Source organism: Rhinatrema bivittatum, chromosome 4 (genome assembly GCF_901001135.1).
Source record: "Rhinatrema bivittatum chromosome 4, aRhiBiv1.1, whole genome shotgun sequence".
Lineage (NCBI taxonomy): Eukaryota > Metazoa > Chordata > Amphibia > Gymnophiona > Rhinatrematidae > Rhinatrema > Rhinatrema bivittatum.
In genome coordinates, this window is record NC_042618.1 from 228,171,440 (window position 1) to 228,193,046 (window position 21,607).

At 47.0% G+C, this 21,607-nt stretch overlaps 1 protein-coding gene across 1 annotated transcript in view; it reads right to left on the bottom strand.

The window, feature by feature from the left end:
- LOC115090566 (cystine/glutamate transporter-like) overlaps positions 1-21,607 on the bottom strand; it is a 194,797-nt gene that overhangs the window by 21,059 nt on the left and 152,131 nt on the right. Inside the window, exons 9-10 of the mRNA XM_029599809.1 lie at positions 17,378-17,481; positions 13,359-13,455 (exon numbers count right to left, since the gene is read on the bottom strand). Coding sequence (XP_029455669.1) covers positions 13,359-13,455; positions 17,378-17,481 — 201 coding nt within the window. The remainder of the gene's footprint in view (positions 1-13,358; positions 13,456-17,377; positions 17,482-21,607) is intronic.

Sequence of the window (21,607 nt, forward strand, 5' to 3'; positions counted from 1 at the left end):
CATTTTGGGTCTATGGCCGCCGCCATTTTGCGGCGGCCATTTTGCAAAATGGCGCCGGCTGAAGACAACACGATGCAATTGAGGGGGCCGTTCCGGACCGCCGCCGTTCTGGACCACCGCTGGATCCCCAGGTAATTTAAAGCATTGGGGGGGGGGGGTTCGGGAGGGTGGGGGATTTAATTTAAAGGGTCGGGGGTGGGTTTTAGGGGGTTTTAGTGTGCCGGCTCACGATTGTAACGATTATCACGATAGTTTACACACCCAAACGGCAACAATAAGATTCCCTCCCCCTCCCAGCCGAAATCGATCGTTAAGATGATCGAGGACACGATTCACATCTCTACTGATTTCTGCTACAGAGCATGAAGGCAATTTTCAAAGCATGTGGGTAAAAAGCATTTTACTTACATAAAATGGCCATCTGAAAATTGCTCTTCCACAATGCAGCTAAAAGAAGGTGCCTTCTTCCACTATGCTCATACTTTTAGCCTCATTGAGAAGACGTATTTTCAGGGGCTTATTTAGTTCAGGGGAGGAAAACTGCAATAGATTGCATTTTCAAATATACCCATGCATTTTTCAGCAAAATTCTACCCATACAAAAATGGTGAAATGACCATCAGCAATTTTTTAAATATTTCTTTATTTATGGATGCAACAATATAAGACATCACAAAGAGAGTAAAATAATAACTGCAACATCCACAAGGACTTAAACAGATTGCATAATATGATGCTATCTCGTGAACAATAGAACAAGGATATAATAAAAAGCTTAAATTGAGGCATTTATGTTGAATGAGGATAACGCAAAGATATATCATTCAGTACATTGTCTCCATTGCCAGTTTGCCTTCCATATAGTATCATAGGCCTCCTGTTTGTTGAGAAGAACATCTTTTCCATTATTGCAATGTCGGCCATTACCGACTTCCAATGAGCAATCAAAGGAGTCGACTTCCAATAGTAGATGATAATAATGCAGGCTATGGGTAGCGAGAGTTTCAGCGGATTTAATCAAATCAAAATCATCCCATCTACCCAATAAACACAGAGAGACATTAAGCGGAAGATGATGACCCAGTATTTCTCCAATCAAAGTCTCAATCTGCTGCCAAAAATTGTGAACAATGAGATAGTCCCACCATATATGAAAGTGAGAAGTGGATTCACCACACTCCTGCAAGCACAAGGGTCTAGAGGTGCTGAATTTAGAAAAGAACAGGAGATATTTATATGTTCTATGTAACAAACAAAACATGAATTCCCTGATTTTAATAACAGTGGGACAAATTGAGAATTGAGTTTCATACGTCCTTCCAATCATCATCATCCAAATTTAAAGATAGATCTGCATTCTACTTCTCTATAATTGTGGGACATGTCGCTGGATCAAAAATACCTTTCATCAAAAACATATACATTCTAGATATTAAGGGGTGGATTTTAAAAGGGTTACGTGCGTAATATACGCGCGTAACCCTTTTAAACCCCTCCTGCGCATGCCGAGCCTATTTTGCATAGGCCTGGCAACGCGCACAAGCCCCGGGATGCGCGTATGTACCGGGGCTTGAAAAATGGGGCAGGGAGTGGGCGGGGTGGGACGCGGGCGGGACCGAGGCCTCCGGCACAGCGGCTGTGCTGGAGGATCGCGCGCCGGCACTCGGCCAGCGCGCGCAACCTACACCTGCCAGGAGGCAGGCGTAAATTAAAAAATAAAGGTGGGGGGGATTTAGGTAGGGCTCTGGGGCGGGTTAGATAGGGGAAGGGAGGGGAAGATGGGGGGGTGGAAGGAAAGTTCCCTCCAAGGCCGCTCCAATTTCAGAGCGGCCTCGAAGGGAACGTGGAAAGCCATCGGGGCTCCCCTAGGGCTCGGCGCGCGCAAGGTGCACAAGTGTGCACCCCCTTGTGTGCACCAACCCCGGATTTTATAACATGCGCGCGACTGCGCATGCGTAGATTTGTGCGCGCCGGGTTGCGCACACAAATCTACGCCCGCGCGTAGATACGAAAATCTGGCCCTAACTGTTTCTGGAATTTAATTTGAAGAAACAAAGTTTCCAAACCCATATGAGGACGCAGTGGTTCACCACTATTCGGATGCTTCATTATGGCCCTTTTGTAATTGGGAGAATATGAACCGTGTATGTTCCCCAATATGAAATTCAGCTTGAAGTTCCTGAAAACTCCTGAATTTGCCATAAGCATTTTGTACCTGCGGCAAATCAAAGTGAAAGTAAACACTTGAGAATGGGACAAAGTCTATGGGTAAAAAGTACTGGCTGAATCAGCCCGCAGAAGTTGGAAGAAAGATGGAGTTAGTGTCATGTCGGCCTTCACATGCTGAAAAAGTAGGAGAATGTATCATGTCAGCCTGTGCATGTTAGAGGAGGAAGGGGGTTGTCACATTATAAGAACATTAGAACATAAGACTTGCCATACTGGGTCAGACCAAGGGTCCATCAAGCCCAGTATCCTGTTTCCAATAGTGGCCAATCTAGGCCTCAAGTATATGGCAGGATCCCAAGGGGAAAATAGACGCCAAGCTGCTTATCACAAGAATAAGCCGTAGATATCTGCAGCTTCACCTTAATACTGGTTTATGGACTTTTCCTCCAGGAACTTGTCCAAATTGTTTTTAAATGCAGCTGCACTAATAACTGCCCAATCTCGTGGTCAGACCATGGTCCCGTATGGGTGGACCTACGCCCTTTGGGCCGGGAGGCTAGTCAGTCCTGCTGGCGCCTGAACAAGTCCCTCCTGGATGAGGAGTGATTTGATCAGTCTCTAAGTAAGCAAATGCAGGAATACTTTGATTTGAATTGCCTTTCTTCTCTCCCTTGGGAACAATCTGGGAATGCTCAAAAGCTTTTGCCAGGGGACTCCTTATCTCTAGATCCGCCGCCTGTAAAAAGGCACATGAAGCTCATCGATTAGCGCTAGTCAATAAAATTTAGCAACTGTCACGCCGACACACACACACTCAGTCCCATGCCCTATATATTAAACTACTAGTGACTAAAGCCGATCTGCACCAGCTAGATAATGATAAACTATTACATTCTTTAGTACTTAATAAGCAAGCCTAATTTGCGGGTGGTAATAGAGTGGGGTTTCTCTTTGCCCGTCAACTTAAATCCAGAGTTGCACAGAACATTATTTCTAAGATTAAGATTACCTCTGGCAGCATCTGTATGGAAACCACTGAAATCCGTCAATGCTTTTCAGATTTTTGTTCCATAATCTACAGTAGGGAAACTACCATACAGAATCAGGATATAGAGCCTTATTTACAATCTATGACCCTACCAGCCCTGACTATAACCCAGAGACAATTTCTAGACTCACCTATTTCTACCTCCAAAGTGGTGCAAGTAATTAAATTGCTTATGGCTAACAAAGCACCTGACCTCGATGGATTCTCTAGGGTATACTATCGTAAACTCTCCACCACATTAGCTGAGCCATTGGCTACATTTTTCAATGATCTTCGTGAGGGTAGAGCCATCCACCCTCACTCTAATACAGCTGGAATAACAATCTTAGCTAAATTGGGCAGGCACCCTTCCCTGTGTAGCTCGTACAGACTTATATCATTTAATTAATTTAGATTTAAAAATCCTGGCCAGAATTCTAGCCCTCTGAATGAATCGCTTCTTGCCCCATTTGATTCACACTGACCAGGTTGGGTTCCTCCCACACCACTTAGCAGCTAACATATGCAAAATTGTTGATTTAATTTGGTGGGCAAAGAAAGTTGGTGTCCCCGCAGTTCTTTTATCATTTGATGCAGAGAAGGCCTTTGACCTTGTACACTGGCCATTTTTGTTTGTGGTATTAAAAAAGCTACAATTTGGAGAACTCTTTTTGCAGTGGCTGTGGCAACTATATTGATTTCTCAAAGCTAAAGTAAAAGTGAATGGGGGATATAGCCAGAAATTTTGTATTGGCCGAGGCACTCGGCAGAGATGTCCTCTCTCCCCCCTTTTATTCGCTTTATTCTTAGAGCCCTTAGCTGCAAAAATTCGATCCTCACCAGGTTTTAAGGGGATATAGATAGGACAGTCAGCAATTAAAATCTTGCTATTTGCAGATGACATAATGCTTGTCCTGTCTGACCCAGCCACTTTCTTGGAGGGTGTTGCCTCTGAAATGACCCGATTCAGTAGGGTATCTGGCTTTAAAGTAAATGCTGAGAAATCAGAGATCTTTAACATTAATTTATCAGCTGCTGAGATTACTTATCTCAAAGAATATTTCCCATTCCGTTGGGCTAAATCAGCAATCAAATATTTGGGTGTCTTTTGGGTCTCAATGTTTCTGATCTATTTGCTTTAAATTATATACCCTTGGTGCATGCTATAGATAAAGATTTGGAGAAGTGGAGCAGAACCTTCTTTTCATGGTTAGTGTTGCGTATGTGGACCTGTGAGCCGAGACGAGGTTGATACCGTCACCAGGGGAAGGCCCCCAGTGGTCCTCGTCATTGGGAGGCGGTGCAGGCTGAGAAGACCCAACAGGAGCTTCACCTTTATCAGCCCACATTCCCCGCAGGTTGAGCCCTTGGGTGCTAGGGCTGGCAGGACTTAGGTGCGGGTCTCTCATGTCGAGGAGTCCAAAGGAGAAGACAGCATGGAATGAGGCAGGCAAAGGTCGAGGCAGGCAGCAGGCAGGCAAGATGAAGAGACAGGCTAGAGGTCAGGGCAGGCGGAGGTCAAGCGAAGTAGGAGTACCAGGCAAGGATCAGGCAGGCGGAGAGCAGGCGGAGACGAGATACCAGGCAGAAGTCCAAAACCGGGGAGTCAGTCCAAGGGCAGGAGCAGGAACAGGAGCAGGACCAGAGCACAGGATCAGGAAGACAAGGCTGGAATTCAGGATCAGGAAGACAAGGCTGGAAAGCAGGATCAGGAACAACGTAGACTACGCACGCAAGATCTGAGCAGGACCCGTTGCTGAAGCAAAGTGCAGTAGTCAGAGCTAGGTTTAAATACCCGGCTGAAGTGACGTCATTTCCCAAGGCCGCGGCAAAGTTTTCCTCCGTGGGCCCTTTAAATGGAGGAGAATGGCGCATGCACGCCTAGAGAGGTGGTGCCGAGTCTGAGCCGGCGGCATGTCGTGCTGCATGAGCAGGCCACCGCAGCAGGATTCGGGGCCTGGTCGCCTCGTGCGGCGGGGAAGAGGGCCGAAACAGGATGCCTGCTGGAGCAGATAAGGGGGCCCAGCTGCGGGTGGCCGCGGCCAGGAATCCTAACAGGATGCATCGCTGTGGTTAAAATGAATATCCTGCCCCGTTTTTCCTACATATTCACCATGCTACCTATCTTCCTCACCTCAACACTTTTGCGAAGGTGGCAGAGAAAAATCTTTGACTTTATCTGGTGCCCCGCCTCCTAGGGTAGCTCATCGTGTACTTCACATGCCCAAGCTTCAAGGTGGTCTACGAGTTCCTAATTTGCTTGTATACTATGTATCTTCCCAGCTACGGGCCCTTATCAATATTAATCGCCAAAAGGAGGAGAAGCAATGGATGACACTTGAACAATCGATTATAGGCTATATGCCGCTCAGTGCAATATTCTTGCAATCACGAGACACCTGGCACTCAGTGCGCTGTATTCCACGGTCTACCCATACTACATTGAAACTATGGGCGATCTGGAAACCAAAACTTGTTGGGGATTATCCGTACCATTATCAATCCCATCTTTTTCACAATATGTCCTTCACAGTAGGTTACCAGGCTCATGCCTTTAATACTTGGAAATCCGCAGGGATCACAAATACTGGACATTTGTTTAGGCAAGGCTACTTTCTGTTATGTTTTGTAGGGTTTGGGTGGACCCTTGGACACTGTGGCAGCTGACCTCGCCCAAGGGGGGAAGTGCTGTGAGGGGCCACAGGTCAGGCTTAGCTCTGGACACACAAACACAGATTATATCTTTATTTAGACAGTTTATGAAGCCACCAGAGGTGGCAGTAGTGAGTAGAAGATGGAGCCCGGCTGGGCTGGTATTCCTCAGGGCGCTGGAACAGCGGTCTCTCTGGTAGCAGTGCTGTAGGGAGAAGAACTGAGAGAATGGGTACAATAAGACATTCACAGAGTCCCCAGTATGGAGTCCCTTGCTCCATCTCCTTCAAGAAAAAAACTAAAAACATGGTTATTCAACCTTGCTTTTCCAGAACCCTCATTTTAGCTAACACATGCTCTCCATTTCTCGCAACATATCCCTCCTCATTTCTCTTCACAATTATGATTTGGTTTATTATAAGTTCTCTTTCATTTTTCACTTTTTCTCTAACTCATGTTACCTTGAAGAAACCCTCAGATACCCTTTAATCTTTTTCTCCCTAATGGATCCATGCTCAATCAATTGGATCGACCGTTTATTGTGACCTTTATTACTATGTAATGCTAATTGTTTTCCTGGTCAATTTACTGTATGACTATGTTACCCAGAGTTTTTCTTATATGTTCATGGTTCCATGTACCGCCTACAGGCAAGTTCTTTGTAAACCGGTTTGATTTGTATCTATTGCAAGAAGATCGGTATATAAAAACTAAAAATAAATAAATAAGTCCCGAGATAGGGAGAGCTGGCCCTCGAGGAGCGAGTTCTAGATCCCTGGGAGCAGAGACTCATTGGCAAGTACTCACACAGCAGTTCCAAGTAGGAGATGGCACTGGCGCTGGAACGGAGGCAGGCCCTCAAGGAGCGAGTACCTGGTTCCAGGGAAACAGCTCTGAGGAATAGATGGTAATAGTACTCACAGATGGTGTCTGTAGAAAATTCTTCCAAGTAGAAGAGGAGATGGACACAGGCAGCGAGTCAGGGAACATGGGCCCTCAAGGAGCGAGTACCGGTTCCTGATAGCGACCTAAAAGAAGCAGAGAGGCCCCCGAGGAGCAGGTACCTCGTTAGCAGCAAAGAGTCCAATAGACGTTGGAGGCAGAGTAGCCTGGTACGGAGAGCGAATCCCATCCGTAAGAATCCCCTTGCTAACTCGATGGCTAGCAAACAGCGATAGGCTTAAATATCCGGGCAGCGTGACGACATCACAGGGGGATGCCTCTGAGGTTTGCGCCATAGAGGAAATAAGAATGAGGGCCGCACGGCACGCGCCCTAAGGTACCTGAGGAGCATGGCGGGAGGCAGCTCCCAAGCCATGCTCCTCAGGTCTGGGGACACCGGAGAGGTCGGCAGGCAGACGCCGCGGCAGCCAGACGTCCACAGGGAGCAGGAGGAGTCGCAGAAAAAGAAAGGTAGGCAGAGTGAAGTCGTTGGGCAGTGACGGTTGCAACATTTTCTTACCTCAGAAGCTCTTCTACCACACTACTGTCTTGTGAATGTTAACTTTTTAGCTTACGCACAGGTCAAACATTTCGTAGATTCAATACACATCAAGCAAGCTTTGCGCCCCAATAAATCTTTATTTGAAAATTTTTGCTCACATGCTGACTCCATGTTCAGAGTTATCTCCAAAATATACAGTCTAATAATGGCCCAGAGTCAACAGCCCTTTAAGCACATCATTAAATGGGAGCAAGATCTGGGGGCGGCCTCTAGACACTAAAGTTCACGGTGTTATATCTAGAAATGCTAACAAGTGCTCAATATCCGCACACTTGCAAGAAAACTGCCTTAAACTTCTTGACTGTTGGTATTTAACCCCAGATAGATTACACAAGATTTACCCTCACCGATCCGACATGTGCTGGAGAAACTGTGGCCATACGGGCATGTTTCTTCACATATGGTGGCATTGCCCTAAGATCTGTCCTTTGTGGCGCAAAGTAATTGATTGGTTTGGGAAACTTATAGGAGTGACTCTGCATCTCAACACAGGTGAGACTTTACTTAATATCCCTATTGCAGGGCTCACTACACATCAGTGCAAATTAAGCATGCAAATCTTCTTAGCATCTCGAAGTTTTATTCCCCTACATTGGACAAAGTAAAATCCCCCTGCTTTTCAAAGATGTACTCGAACGTATCCACAAATATCGCCAACTGGCCCACCTTTCTGCTATCAAACACAACCGGCTACTTTCCACAAAATCTGGAAGACACTCTTGGATTCCCCATATCAAAGGGATAAGGGCATAAAAGATTAGTGCATCTTGCTTGATAATGAATGAGTTATAGAATGGTTTATCCATGTCATTCAAATGGGTTCTTTGGCTTACCTCAGTGAAAAGTCCTTTTTCTGTGCAACCAATTCCATGTCTAATGTGTGTCTGATATATGTTCATGTTAGTGGGTGGGAGAGGTATGGGGGGATAGTGCTAGCAGTATTAAGCTATTGAATGCTATTTTGTTATCTGAATGCTGTATCCATTTAAGCACTATGTTATTATTGTTTTAAAATATAATACAATTCTAATAACAAAAAAAAAACCAGGGGGTGGGGGGGGTTAATTCACATTGGTGTTTAGAGGATCCAAGCTCCCGGGAGAGCAAGGTCTTGTTGGGCTGCCTATTTCTGTGGAAGGTGGCATCCCTTGCCGTGGGAAGGAGTGAGCTGCAAGATCCTCTTACTCTTCATTTAGATTTTTCTTTTTTTGCCGCAGCCCAAGAATGCAAGGGGCCCGCAGCAAAGCAGAGCATGAGGTATAGGGCTGGCAGTAAGGCAGCCGCAGTAGGCCTAATGGCCGCCTCCCACCAAAAGAGGAAGAAGCAGAGCTGGGAAGGGGAGGTGGCTGGATTATTTCCTGTCTCGGCAGTTGAAGGTATGGGAGGGGTCCTGTCCAAATAGGGCTGGTGCAAGGGGATTAGGCACCTTCTGCCTAGCGCCGCCTCCCCCAATCCTGGTCATGCCAACACCACCCCCCCCCCCCCCCCCGTGGGTGCGCTGATACCCGCCCAAACTCTACCTCCTGCACCACCCCCCAAAACTTAAATAAAATAACACCCCCAGGACTCACGAAAATAGAGCCATTGCCCTTACCATGTGACACAGGTTGGCCAATGGCACCAGTAGTCCCTGTCACATGCTAAGGGCTAAAGGCTACCGGCGCCATTTTGGTTAGTGGCAGCCGACGGCCCGGGAGCAGCAGATTGCTCCAGGGCTCCCCGCTGGACCACAAGAGGTTTTCGTGAGTCTTGGGGGGGATAATGAGAGTGGCATGATCAAGGGGAAGGCAGGATGAGGCGGGAGCTGGACAGAATTTTCAAGGGGCACTTTTTGCCGCTTCAAAATTCTGCCGCCTGAAGCGGCCACCTCGGCCAGCTTCATTGGCTCATGAGTGGCAGCAGCGCCCCCTAATGGGCAGCACCCTCGACCAAGGCCTAATTCACCTAGTGCGTCCGCTGGCCCTGTGTCCAAGACAGTAGCAGGAGGAGGGCTAGGAATCTGCTGCCGACACAGAAAATTCAGTGAGCAAATGATAAGTAAGAGCCTCCGCGAAGGCTTGAAATTGAAGCGCAGTTGGGTACCTGGTCTTGGTTGCAGAGGCCCCGCAGACATGGGACTGCTGTGACCAACACCAACCACGTGATTGGCTGCACTGGCCCACCGGGCCATGCCCGAAGCCCCGATAGGGAAGTGCAAGGGCAGATTGGCCTAAGTATATCACTTTGCACTTGTCCACATTAAATTTCATTTTCCATTTGCACGCCCAGTCTCCCAGTTTTGCTTATAATTTCTCACAATCCTCTTATAATTTAACAATTTTGAATAATTTGGGGTCATTGGCAAATTTGATCACCTCACATGTTATTCCCAAGTCATTTATAAATATATTAAAAAGCATCGGTCCCAGAACAGATCCCTGGGGCACTCCACTATTCACATTTTTCCATTGAGAAAATGTACCATTTAGCCCTACTCTCTATTTTCTATCTTCTAACCAGTTGGCAATCCACAATAAGACACTGCCACCTATCTCATGACATTTTAATTTCCTAAAAAGTCTCTCATGAGGGACTTTGACAAATGCTTTCTTAAAATCCAGATACACTTTATCAACGGACTCACCTTTATCCACATGTTTATTTACACCCTCCAAAAAATGTAGCAAATTGGTGAGGCAAGACTTTCCTTGGCTAAATCCATGTTGGCTTTGTCCCATTAAACTATGCCTATCTATATGATCAGCAGTTTTGTTCTTTCTGATAATTTCTACCATTTTGCCTGGCACAGATGTCAGATTCACTGGTCTGAGATTTCCTGGATCACTCCTTGATCCCTTTTTAAAAACTGGCATTACATTGGCATAAGAACATACGACATGCCTTATTGGGTCAGACCAAGGATCCATCAATCCCAGCATCCTGTTTCCAATAGTGGCAAATCCAAGTCACAAGTTCCTGGCAAGTACCCAAACATTAAATAGATCCCAAGCTACTATTCCTTATTGATTAATAGCAGTTTATGGACTTACACTAACTGCTGTAACCACATCCTCTGGCAATGAATTCCAGAGCTTAATTATGCGTTGAGTGAAAAAGAATTTCTCCGAAAATGGACCAAAAGAAAGCAAAGGCGACATAGCATCAGCCGGTAAATTCCATATGAATGCAGTAGTTTTGTGGTGGCCCATGCAGGCTGAAGGAGGAATTGAAGACGCGATGGCCTGCGCAGGCCAGAAGAAGGAGGAGGTATCTTCTAAGCCCACAAGGGCCAGAAGAAGAATGAAATTATAGCTGAATCATCCAGTACCAGCTGCACCTGAACAGGTGAGAATGTTAAGGCAGGTGAGGTCAGACCCAGCGGCAGGAATGGGGAGGGGGTGAGAGAGAATGAGAGTGTGTGTGAAAGAGAGAGAGAGAGTTGGAGAGAGGAAAAAAGTTTTCCCCCTGCACACCAAACTGAGTGAAACAGTTCACCCCTTGTTGATCTGAGAGGGTAAGTATAGAAATTTTGCCCTCCTCCCACTAATCTAGAAGGAGGAAAGTTTGTACCACCATCCCCAGTTAACTCACACCAATCTGAGTCTGGTGGGGGAGAGAGTTTGCATGCAACATTCCCCATCTCCCTCCTCCCCACATACACACAAATCTCAGGGTGACTAGAACTGAAGGGTTCCCTGGTATGGCCCAAAAAAATCAGTGCTAGCTAATTAAGTCTATCCTTGCCCCCCAAAAACACCTCCTGACCATATTTTGAGCTGCTAACGCTAGACACTTAGTCAATCTAGGTGGTTAAATTTAGTCACTCTGCAATAGGGATCTATTATTAGGTAGCTAGAACCTGCTAAAAATCAGCCTCTTTGACATTAAAGATGATGCCATAAGAGAGGAGGCATAATGAGGGTTAAATAGCAGAAAGATACAAAAATAGTCCCAATTGTTTTGGGCACCCCTGGACTAATTAAAAAGAACTTCCACTTGGCGCAGATGACACATTATACCCTATGAACTCCAGAAGAAAGCTCTCTTTGGCTCAATGTAAGCATTAAGATAAGCACTAGCAGTAAATTTGAGCTATTGAGATCGTATTTGTTGCGCTCCTGCGAGCGGGCCTAGCAGCGAGCGGGCGCTTACCTTCGTGGCACAGAGCTGCCGACGTTCTTCGCCGCGGCGGGGAGCTGCGGACTGCGTGGCTTCTCGTGGCAGGGAGTGCCGCCAATGCCTTCATCCACCTCGCGGCCCGGAGGCCGCGGTCCTCGGGCTCCCTTGCGGCGTGGAGCCACTTCCCAGCCTGCCTTCCTGCGGCGGAGAGCTGCCTCCAGCGAAGGGTCCTGCTTCTCAGCCCAGCCCTGCTTCTCCATCGTCAGCGTCTGTGCATGGCCGCTGGCCATGGTCCTGCACAACTTCCTGCTTCCTGTTCCTAAGCGCGGGCCGTGCCTCCTTCAGAGATTTAAAGGGCCTGCGGCCGGAAATGCCCCGGGCCTCACCTGGACTCTGCCTTGGGTGTTTCCTGATCTTCAGCCCTATTTAAGGACCCAGCTTCCAGTCCTTAGTTGCCTTCACAAGGAGTTAGTTCCTCTCCAGGACTTCTCGTCTTCTCTCCTGCTGGTATTTCCTGTTCTTCGAGGGATCCCTCATTGTTCTTCATGTTCGTGGTCTCTTCTGGATTATCTCTCGTCTTGTCCTGATGTTTCGTGGTCTTCCTGATGTTCCTTCCTGATGCTTCGTCTCCGCTTCTGCTTCCTGGACTCTTAGTTCCTCCTTGTCACCATTTCTGGCATGCCATGTCATGTCTTGTCACCTCATGGCATGAGCCTGTCTTCTCGTCTGCAGCGCAAGCCTCCGGAGGGTCATCTTTGCCTGAAGTCAAGTCTCATCTTGGTCCCCTATCCTGAATCTCATCTCGGCCCTCGGATGTTCTTGTGGCTGCTCCATCCATGCCTAAGACTGACTGAACCTGCTCCTTTCCAGCGTGGTCCGTGACCAGCCATAGGCGACTGTGTAGGGCGCATCTCGGTGCAGGCTTCTACTGAATCTTCGCCATGTTCCAGCTTCATCTTCTATGTATTTGTCTGGAGTCTGCCTTGCACTCAAGCGTGATCCGCAACCAGTCCCGTGGGTCCGCCCTGTGGTGGGCTGTGTAGGGCGTGCTGCGTCGCAGCCTCAACCCAGTATTAGACTTTGTTCCTGAACCTTAATCCTGAGTCTTTTTACTCATGCTTCTCGTCTGAGTCTTCACGTCCCAAGCTTCTCATCTGTGTCTTTACATCTCCAAGTTCCTCGTCTTGAGTCTTCATGTTCCAGATCCTTCATCTGCCCTCATCTCCTGTCCGGCCTGCTGCCTTTGCCATTCCAAGCAGCAGGTCCGAAAGGGCTTGGAGTAGTCGGAGGACCACTCAGAGACCAATCTTGCATGGTTGGTCTCACTCAGGCTATGCAGGTCGGCAGCGGCCTGGCTTTCTGGTCTCAGCCCAGGCTCGGACATGTCTCACCAGCCTCGGTTCTGCTTGGAGTCCTCTGGGGTTGTGCCGAGGTCCAAGGGCACACAGTCTCCTCGGACATGGGACCGCTCTCCTAGCGCTCCCTAACAGATTGCAAAGGTCTCTGAGCTTTCCCATGCTTAAGGTCTCCATCCTCCCTAACAGTATTAAACATACTCTGGCTCATGAGTGAGGTTCGTTCCGGTCATAGTATAAACCTATTTGGAGACATTACACACCAGAAATGTAATCATTCCTATCATGGTTTGCACAAAACAAACCCCTTTGGAGATGCTAACCCAACAGATATCTTGTAAGGCAATACAAAAAACGTCTCTATATAGTTATACACACACAATGTGAAGTGGAATGAGATGCATGGGCAATATTGTCCGAAAATCTCCCTGTTTGGAATTTTCCAAAGTTGGTAGGTAAGAACCTCACACTTGCCACAGATGGCTACCCCTCCTACCCCACATCCAAGTTGTAAATCCATAACATAAAATGAAAAAAATCTAAATTATTATACCTGCAACATCACTGCTGGAAGAGGCGTGTGTCTTCGAATATGGATCATGGAGAACAGCGGAGGCCATTGTCCTTCCCTCGCAGCCACAAACTTTTCTCTGTCAGAAGCAAGGGTTAGACTATCATAGCTTCTGATAGATAAGGCTTAGGAACTGGGGGCATTTCAGTACCTCAGGAATATCTCAAAAAAGGAATGTAGAAAGCTGCTTTCCAATATGAATTACAGCCAAGACTACAAGTATTCATCTCTGCAGTGTTTTGAATATAATTTAACAATGTGGAGGCAACTGAAAATGCTTTATGACATGTTGGCAGATATGATGAGCGACTGAGCTCCACACTGCTCTACCAATCTCAATAATAAATATGGCTGAAACCATCATAGAGATTAAGCTTCACATTTTAGATATCAGTAGTCATCCTTCTTAATCTGTCCATTAATGACTCTACAGATGCATATCAAGATGATCTCTCAACTCATCATGCCCAGAAAGAAAAACAGCTCTGCAAATGTTGTTGACTGACACTGTTACTATAGGGTCTTGTGAAAGGAACTTTGGGAAACTGACATTTGTGAAAAATGACATGATCAACAAAGGAACAAAAGAGAATTTAGAATCTGGCAGTTTTTCTATTGAGGACAAGATGGTAAAGCTCAGTCAGCTTCAATGGCACAAGACATGAGTTTGCTTCAACACAGCTTGGGAGGGTTCTATTAGAGACTTCATTTCCCTACTGAAATAAGTTATTTGGATTAATTCTCTGAATTAAATCATTTTGTTAAGAATAAAATTATCTTGATTTTGAATATGATTTCTTAGAATTTGGGAAACTGTCAGTCTTTGTTTTGCCACAAATATGATACTTGTACATTATTTGAGTTGAACGGGAAGTTCCTAATCCATCCCAAATGTGATGTTAAATTTCAGTCTGTGAAATAAAAAATAAGGGGCAAGAATTTTTGGTTTTACACTTTCCAGATTATGAAATCTTTCCTTCCAAATCCTTTTAACGGTTGTCGCAAAGAAGCTTCTCCTTGTTTGGACCAACACTGCTAGACGCAAATTAAAATCAACATCTAGCTATTTAAGTTTATACTACGTAGTTCTCTTTTAGTTGACTACATTCCTTTTAAGCAATTTTTTTAGCCTGTCAGTTTCTCCCTTCTCATTGGAACCAGCCTCTACTGGGCTATGGTATTATAAGCCTTCATTTGCAACTACCCAGGGATTTTTCACCTTTTTTTGAGCTGGCCCCATTCCCCCTTCCATGGAGCTCAGCCATTTCAACAAAATCCTTAGATCATGGCTCGCTGTGGAATCTGGTCCGCATGTACCTTGATTCTTACCAGTAAATAACACTGCTGCGCAATGTCTAGGATGCCCTTCCTCCATGGGGCTATGAATTCTGCCTTTGCAGGATCCTGACTGGCCTGAAGAGCAGAAGCTGAGTTTAGGAATGCTTCCCAGATCTCCTGCAGCACTCTCACTCACAGAGCTGTCTTTAGGCTGAAATGAGGCCTTTTGTGCATTGTACACACACACACATAAAACCCTAATTTCATTATTATATATGTGTGTGTGTGTGTGTGTGCACTCATGCACAACCTACACCACATGCTCCTAGCCGCCCTCTTCATCTCTATCTACTTTCCTCCATTTCTGTTTCTTTCCCCCTTTTTTCTCCCTCCCCTCACTACCCTGTACTCTGGCTGTTGCCCTCAGCCTCACAGAATTGAACTGGCTCTTATTTCCCTCTACCAGGACCTCCACTGCTCCCCTACAAAATCATGAACTTCCAACTTCCTTTCACCCCTTACCAAAATCATGGACTTCCAAATCATTGTACTGCCCCATCATGGACCTCCAACTACTTTTGTCACCATCACATAGACCTTCCCTCCTTCTGTGGGCATTCACGCCTTCCTATCCCCTATCCATCTTTTAGGTGGAAAGCTTTTGGAGCAGTCGTGAGCTCATCAGTAGAAGTGATATCAGCAATAGCAACAGGTCATCGGCGAGCACGAGATACCTGGGAACTCTCTGGATTGCCCCCCAGAGACTCAGGTAATTTGTATCAATTGCCAGGCCCCAGAAGAAATACCAAAAAGCTCCGTGTTTCTCAGTTCACTGTTCCAGTCATTTCCCTTCATTAATCCTGCAGGAAGGTGAGGAGTAAGCCTGCAGCAAGTAAACTGCAGGGCAGCATGTAGGGAAAAACTGCAGCTGTGATTCCAAGATGTGGGACTCAGCTGAAGGTAAAGTGAGCGACGTCGCAAGGAGTGGCAAGTGCCACTCTAAAAATATAGTTTGCCACTCCAGTTTCAGACATCGGATAAGGCAGAGGTTTGGGTTATCCCTGCCCAATCCAATGTGGTGAAAAGCAGTTGCTCATAGCCATGGGAGGATTTGGGGGGAAGGGGTGCATTGCTTCCTCACCTCAATGCAAGAAGACAGACAGAATTCGCCAACACTAGCAGCCTGCTGTCAGCAGAAGAATTGACCCAGCAGAGTCAATGGCCTAGTGGAGCCACTAACATTTCTCCCCCTGCCCACAGCCAAAAGCTCCAACATATCTTCTCCCACCAACAGCCAAAGAAGGATCTGCCAGCTCTTCCTTTACCATCGGTGGCTAAAGAAAAGGCTTAGCAGGGGTCCAGAACTTCATTCCACCCGCAGCCGATGAAAAGGCCCAGTGGGGCTCCGGCATTTCCTCCCCACCTGTGGCTGGTGAAGAGGCCTAGCAAGGCCCCAGCACCTCCCCTCCCACTAGCTGAACAAGAGGTCCAGCAACCAACACATGTTCTTTCCCACCTACAGCCAAAAAAAAGATCAAGCAGGGCCTCCTTCACGTCCTTTTCTGCTAATGGCTGAAGAAGAGGCCCAGAATGAGAGAAAGAGCTAGTGAGTGTGTGTGTGGGGGGGGGGGGGGGGGGGAAGAGCCAGTGAGTGTGTATGTGTGTGTGTGAGTGAGGGAGAGCCAGTGAGCAAGTGTGTATGTGCATGTGTGTGACAGAGAGAGAAAGAGAGCCAGAAAGTATGTGCATGTATGTGCATGTGGGTGTGAGGGAGAGAGAGCCAGTAAGTTGTGTGTGTGTGTGTGAATATGAGGGAGAGAGAGCCAGTGAACATGAGAGAAACAGTGTGTGTGTAAGTAAGAATTTGTGTGTGTGTGTGTGTGTGTGTGTGTGTTTGTGTTTATGTGTGAGAGAATCTGTCTATGTGTGTGAGAGAGAGAGCGAGTGTGCGTGAAAGTGAATGTGTGAGAAAGAATGAATATCTGTGTGTGTGTGTTTTTTTGAGACAGAGGATAAAATTTGTGCGTCCCCTCTCCATTACTAATCCACAACAATTTCAGGGTGACTAGAAACCAAAAGTTCCCAAGTATGGAGAGCAGAGGATTTTTTTATCCATATTGGGGCAGATTTTCAAAGGCTTACCCACATAACATACGCGCGTAACCCGAAAACCTGCCCCTGTGCGCACCGAGCCTATCTTGCATAGGCTTGGCGGCGCGCACAAGCCCCGGGACGCGTGAATGTCCTGGGGCTTGCAAAAAGGGGCAGGGTGTGGGCGGTCCTGGGTGGTCCGGGGGTGGGGCGGGGCGTGGCCGGAGCCTCTAGGCACAGCGGCCATTTGCCGCTGTGCCCAGGATCGTAGCTCGGGGGGGGGGGGGGGGGGTTACATAGGGCTGGGGGGCAGGTTAGGTAGGGGAAGGGAGGGGAAGGTGGGGGGAGGCAGAAGGAAAGTTCCCTCCAAGGCCGCTCCGATTTCGGAGCGGCCTTGGATGGAACGGAGGAAGGCACATGCAAATTGCACAATTGTGCACCCCCTTGCGCGCGCTGACCCTGGATTTTATAACATGCGCACGGCTGCGTTCTAAAACCTATGCATACACATACTCTGGAGCTCGCACATAATCTTAGCCTCATTTCAGCAGGGCAATTGTAAGTCTGGTGATTTTACCCAGAAAAGTGGCTTTGAAAATTACTCTCCAAAACAGCTTAAGTTCAATCCATACCTTGCGCCGCTGATGAGACCACCATTAAGAGTTCCAAAGCAGGACAAGACAACCAAGACTTGAACGATGAGAGAAAGCCATTTAGAAATGTGGTCTGCAAATGTCTGAAAGAAAAATGAAACAAGAATATTTCCCTGTCTTCACATTTTCATTGTACTGAATTTGACAGAAAGCTTCCGTGCAGTAAATTAGTTAAAAGCTCTCCCTTCACTGAGCTTACCTGTACAGTATTTGGGCAAGGATTTATTTGTGGTGACCCAAAGAAAAATATAAATCTCTGTAGAACATCAGTCAATCACAGGCAAACAAAAAAAATTTCCTCCCTCACCTTGAGAAAGCAATTGGAACAAATTTCTTAACAAGGACTCATGAGGAGAAGATGTGCAATTTCCAAAGACATTTCTGTAGGTAAAACAGAAATGAGGATTTTTTAAAACTGCCCGCCCTCTATGTGGTAAATATGAGCGTAGTTCCATTACGAGCTTTCGCTTACCCGCATCTGAGGGATCTGTTCCGGGGAGGCGAGGATTGAAACAACACGCATATTTTTGAATTTTTAAAAGTACATGTTCTGTTTTAGGAAGGAAAAAAAATCCAGCAGCACAAACAGGAGGCGTAAGTGCACATTTAAACACTTTTTTCTTACACAGTTTTCAAAGGGAAAGTACGTACGTGCATGCATGCGTTTATTTTGAGAAACGCTGCAAAGTTTCATGAGGGTAAAGCATCCACGGACTTTGCAAATATGTGGGACAATTTGAAAGTTTCCCTCTAGATCTCACAAAATCTGGATAACCAGCAGGACCATTGACCTTTAGATATTTGTCAATGTTGGATGGTTGGAAAAACAGTTGGAATAAAGGATGGGTCGGAGATATGCATTGGACTTTTGTTGGAAACATATGCCACAGGTGCCATGCATGCACCAAAATACCTCTGGAATTTCACATTGAATGCTCTCTTTCTGTGCACGGTGCATTTGTGGTAGACAGAAGGAACGGTAGATTTGTACAGAATACTGTACCTTGCAAAATTAACATCAGAAAAAGTAGCTTTAGTTTTGCTTGGGTTTAGAAATTGTAATAAAGAGTTAAGTTGCTCTCTTGACACTTTGTATGGCCCTTTAAAAGGTATCACAACCTACAAACACCAGAATTTTCTAGGCCTAATAGAGTTATTAGAACCATTGACCCTGATCCTGCTTAGCTTTCACGATCTGACAAGTTTGGGCTTTCTTTGGGAATGTGGCCAGTTTTGTAATAGTTAATATGCTGCAGGACCCGGAAGGTCGATATGTTATTCTTATTGGGAACTGGAATGGGAGGGAAGTCACTATATGCAGTTTATATGCACCTAACACTTATTCTCATCAATTTTTTGTACATATTAGTCATTTGCTGGTTTTGCACATGAAAGGTATACTGTTTCTAGCAGGGGAGTTCAATTATTATCATGAGACCTCCATTGATAAGTTTCCTCCAGTAAGGCTGCATAGTAGCTTTAAAGATAGAGGGGTGGCTTATATGTGTCGCCAAATGGGGCTTCTAGATGTTTGGCAAACCTTGCACCTGGTGGAGAAAGATTATACGCATGTGGCACAAGCTCACCTATCATTTTCACGCATAGATTATATTTAGGTGTCCCATAAGAACATAAGAAAATGCCATACTGGGTCAGACCAAGGGTCCATCAAGCCCAGCATCCTGTTTCCAACAGTGGCCAATAGGGATGTGAATCGTTTTCCATATCGTCTTAACGATAGAAATCGTGTGGCAGGGCAAGAAAATCGTCTTAGGCACGATTTTTTAGTTAAAAAATCGTTAAAAATCGTTTTTTCCGATTAGTGCGCACTAACTCGAGTTAGTGCGCACTAACTGAAAATGATACAATTTGACACTTTTCAGGTCAGTTAAGGTCAGTTTAGGAATGAATATGTATTCCTATTGGCTGCCCTCTTATTAATTCATGTTACCAAGTTTCCTACTGACAGTATATGGGGGATGGGAAATGGAAACAGTTGGTAGCTTGACAAAACAAGTAATGTGATCAGTCAATGTGACTAGAACTTGTGCCCTAACCCTGATACCAGGGGTATTGTGATCTTCCTGCACACAGTGCCCTATCCCTATTAATACCAGGAGTGTTGTGATCTTCCTGCACACAGTGCCCTATCCCTAATACCAGGGGTGTTGTGATCTTCCTGCACACAGTGCCCTATTCCTGATACCGGGGGTGTTGTGATCTTCCTGCACACAGTGCCCTATTCCTGATACCGGGGGTGTTGTGATCTTCTTGCACACATCCCGGTATCAGGGATAGGGCACTGCATGCAGGAAGATCACAACACTCCTGGTATTAATAGGGATAGGGCACTGCATGCAGGAAGATCACAACACTCCTGGTATTAATAGGGATAGGGCACTGCATGCAGGAAGATCACAACACCCCTGGTATCAGGGATAGGGCACTGTGTGCAGGAAGATCACAATACCCCGGAGGAGTGAGGGTCAGGCAGCTCCCCCCTGTCTGTGAAGCCAGCCTCTCACTAGTAATGCAGGGAGGGAGCTGTCTCAGACTTCACCATCCTCCCCCCCCCCCTCACCCACACACCATTCACTAGCTGGGACATGGGGGAAGTCAGGAGTGAGGGTCAGGCAGCTCCCCCCTGTCTGTGAAGCCAGCCTCTCACTAGTAATGCAGGGAGGGAGCTGTCTCAGACTTCACCATCCTCCCCCCCCCCCTCACCCACACACCATTCACTAGCTGGGACATGGGGGAAGTCAGGAGTGAGGGTCAGGCAGCTCCCCCCTGTCTGTGAAGCCAGCCTCTCACTAGTAATGCAGGGAGGGAGCTGTCTCAGACTTCACCATCCTCCCCCCCCCCCTCACCCACACACCATTCACTAGCTGGGACATGGGGGAAGTCAGGAGTGAGGGTCAGGCAGCTCCCCCCTGTCTGTGAAGCCAGCCTCTCACTAGTAATGCAGGGAGGGAGCTGTCTCAGACTTCACCATCCTCCCCCCCCCCCTCACCCACACACCATTCACTAGCTGGGACATGGGGGAAGTCAGGAGTGAGGGTCAGGCAGCTCCCCCCTGTCTGTGAAGCCAGCCTCTCACTAGTAATGCAGGGAGGGAGCTGTCTCAGACTTCACCATCCTCCCCCCCCCCTCACCCACACACCATTCACTAGCTGGGACATGGGGGAAGTCAGGAGTGAGGGTCAGGCAGCTCCCCCCTGTCTGTGAAGCCAGCCTCTCACTAGTAATGCAGGGAGGGAGCTGTCTCAGACTTCACCATCCTCCCCCCCCCCTCACCCACACACCATTCACTAGCTGGGACATGGGGGAAGTCAGGAGTGAGGGTCAGGCAGCTCCCCCCTGTCTGTGAAGCCAGCCTCTCACTAGTAATGCAGGGAGGGAGCTGTCTCAGACTTCACCATCCTCCCCCCCCCCCCCCTCACCCACACACCATTCACTAGCTGGGACATGGGGGAAGTCAGGAGTGAGGGTCAGGCAGCTCCCCCCTGTCTGTGAAGCCAGCCTCTCACTAGTAATGCAGGGAGGGAGCTGTCTCAGACTTCACCATCCTCCCCCACCCCCTCACCCACACACCATTCACTAGCTGGGACATGGGGGAAGTCAGGAGTGAGGGTCAGGCAGCTCCCCCCTGTCTGTGAAGCCAGCCTCTCACTAGTAATGCAGGGAGGGAGCTGTCTCAGACTGGTATCAGGGTTAGGGCACTGTGTGCAGGAAGATCACAACACTCCTGGTATTAATAGGGATAGGGCACTGTAAGAGATGACTGTAGTAGATTGAATAAAGATCTGATGTTTCTGCTCTCCTCACACCAAACAAAAACACCACACAAGCAGAGAAGCCCTTCTTACAAAGCTGAGCTAGTGAGTTAAGTAGGAGGAAAAGTAAACATACTTGTGCCAGTGTGGCTACTTAAAAAATACACTTACCAACAATCAATTACATATATTTGAACTGTGTACAGTTCCAGCCAGGACCACCTTTCTAAAATGCACAGTGATTGGCAAATTCAACATGCACTAGCATTTCAGGTGCCTGCTAACAAAAATAATAAACAAACAAGTTCTAGTCACGTGAGTGCTGATCATTACATTACTTTTTTTGTCAAGATTCCAACTGTTTCCATTTCACATCCCCCCAACCATTACCTCAGTATTAGCCTTGGTAACATCAATAGATAAGAGCACAGCCAGC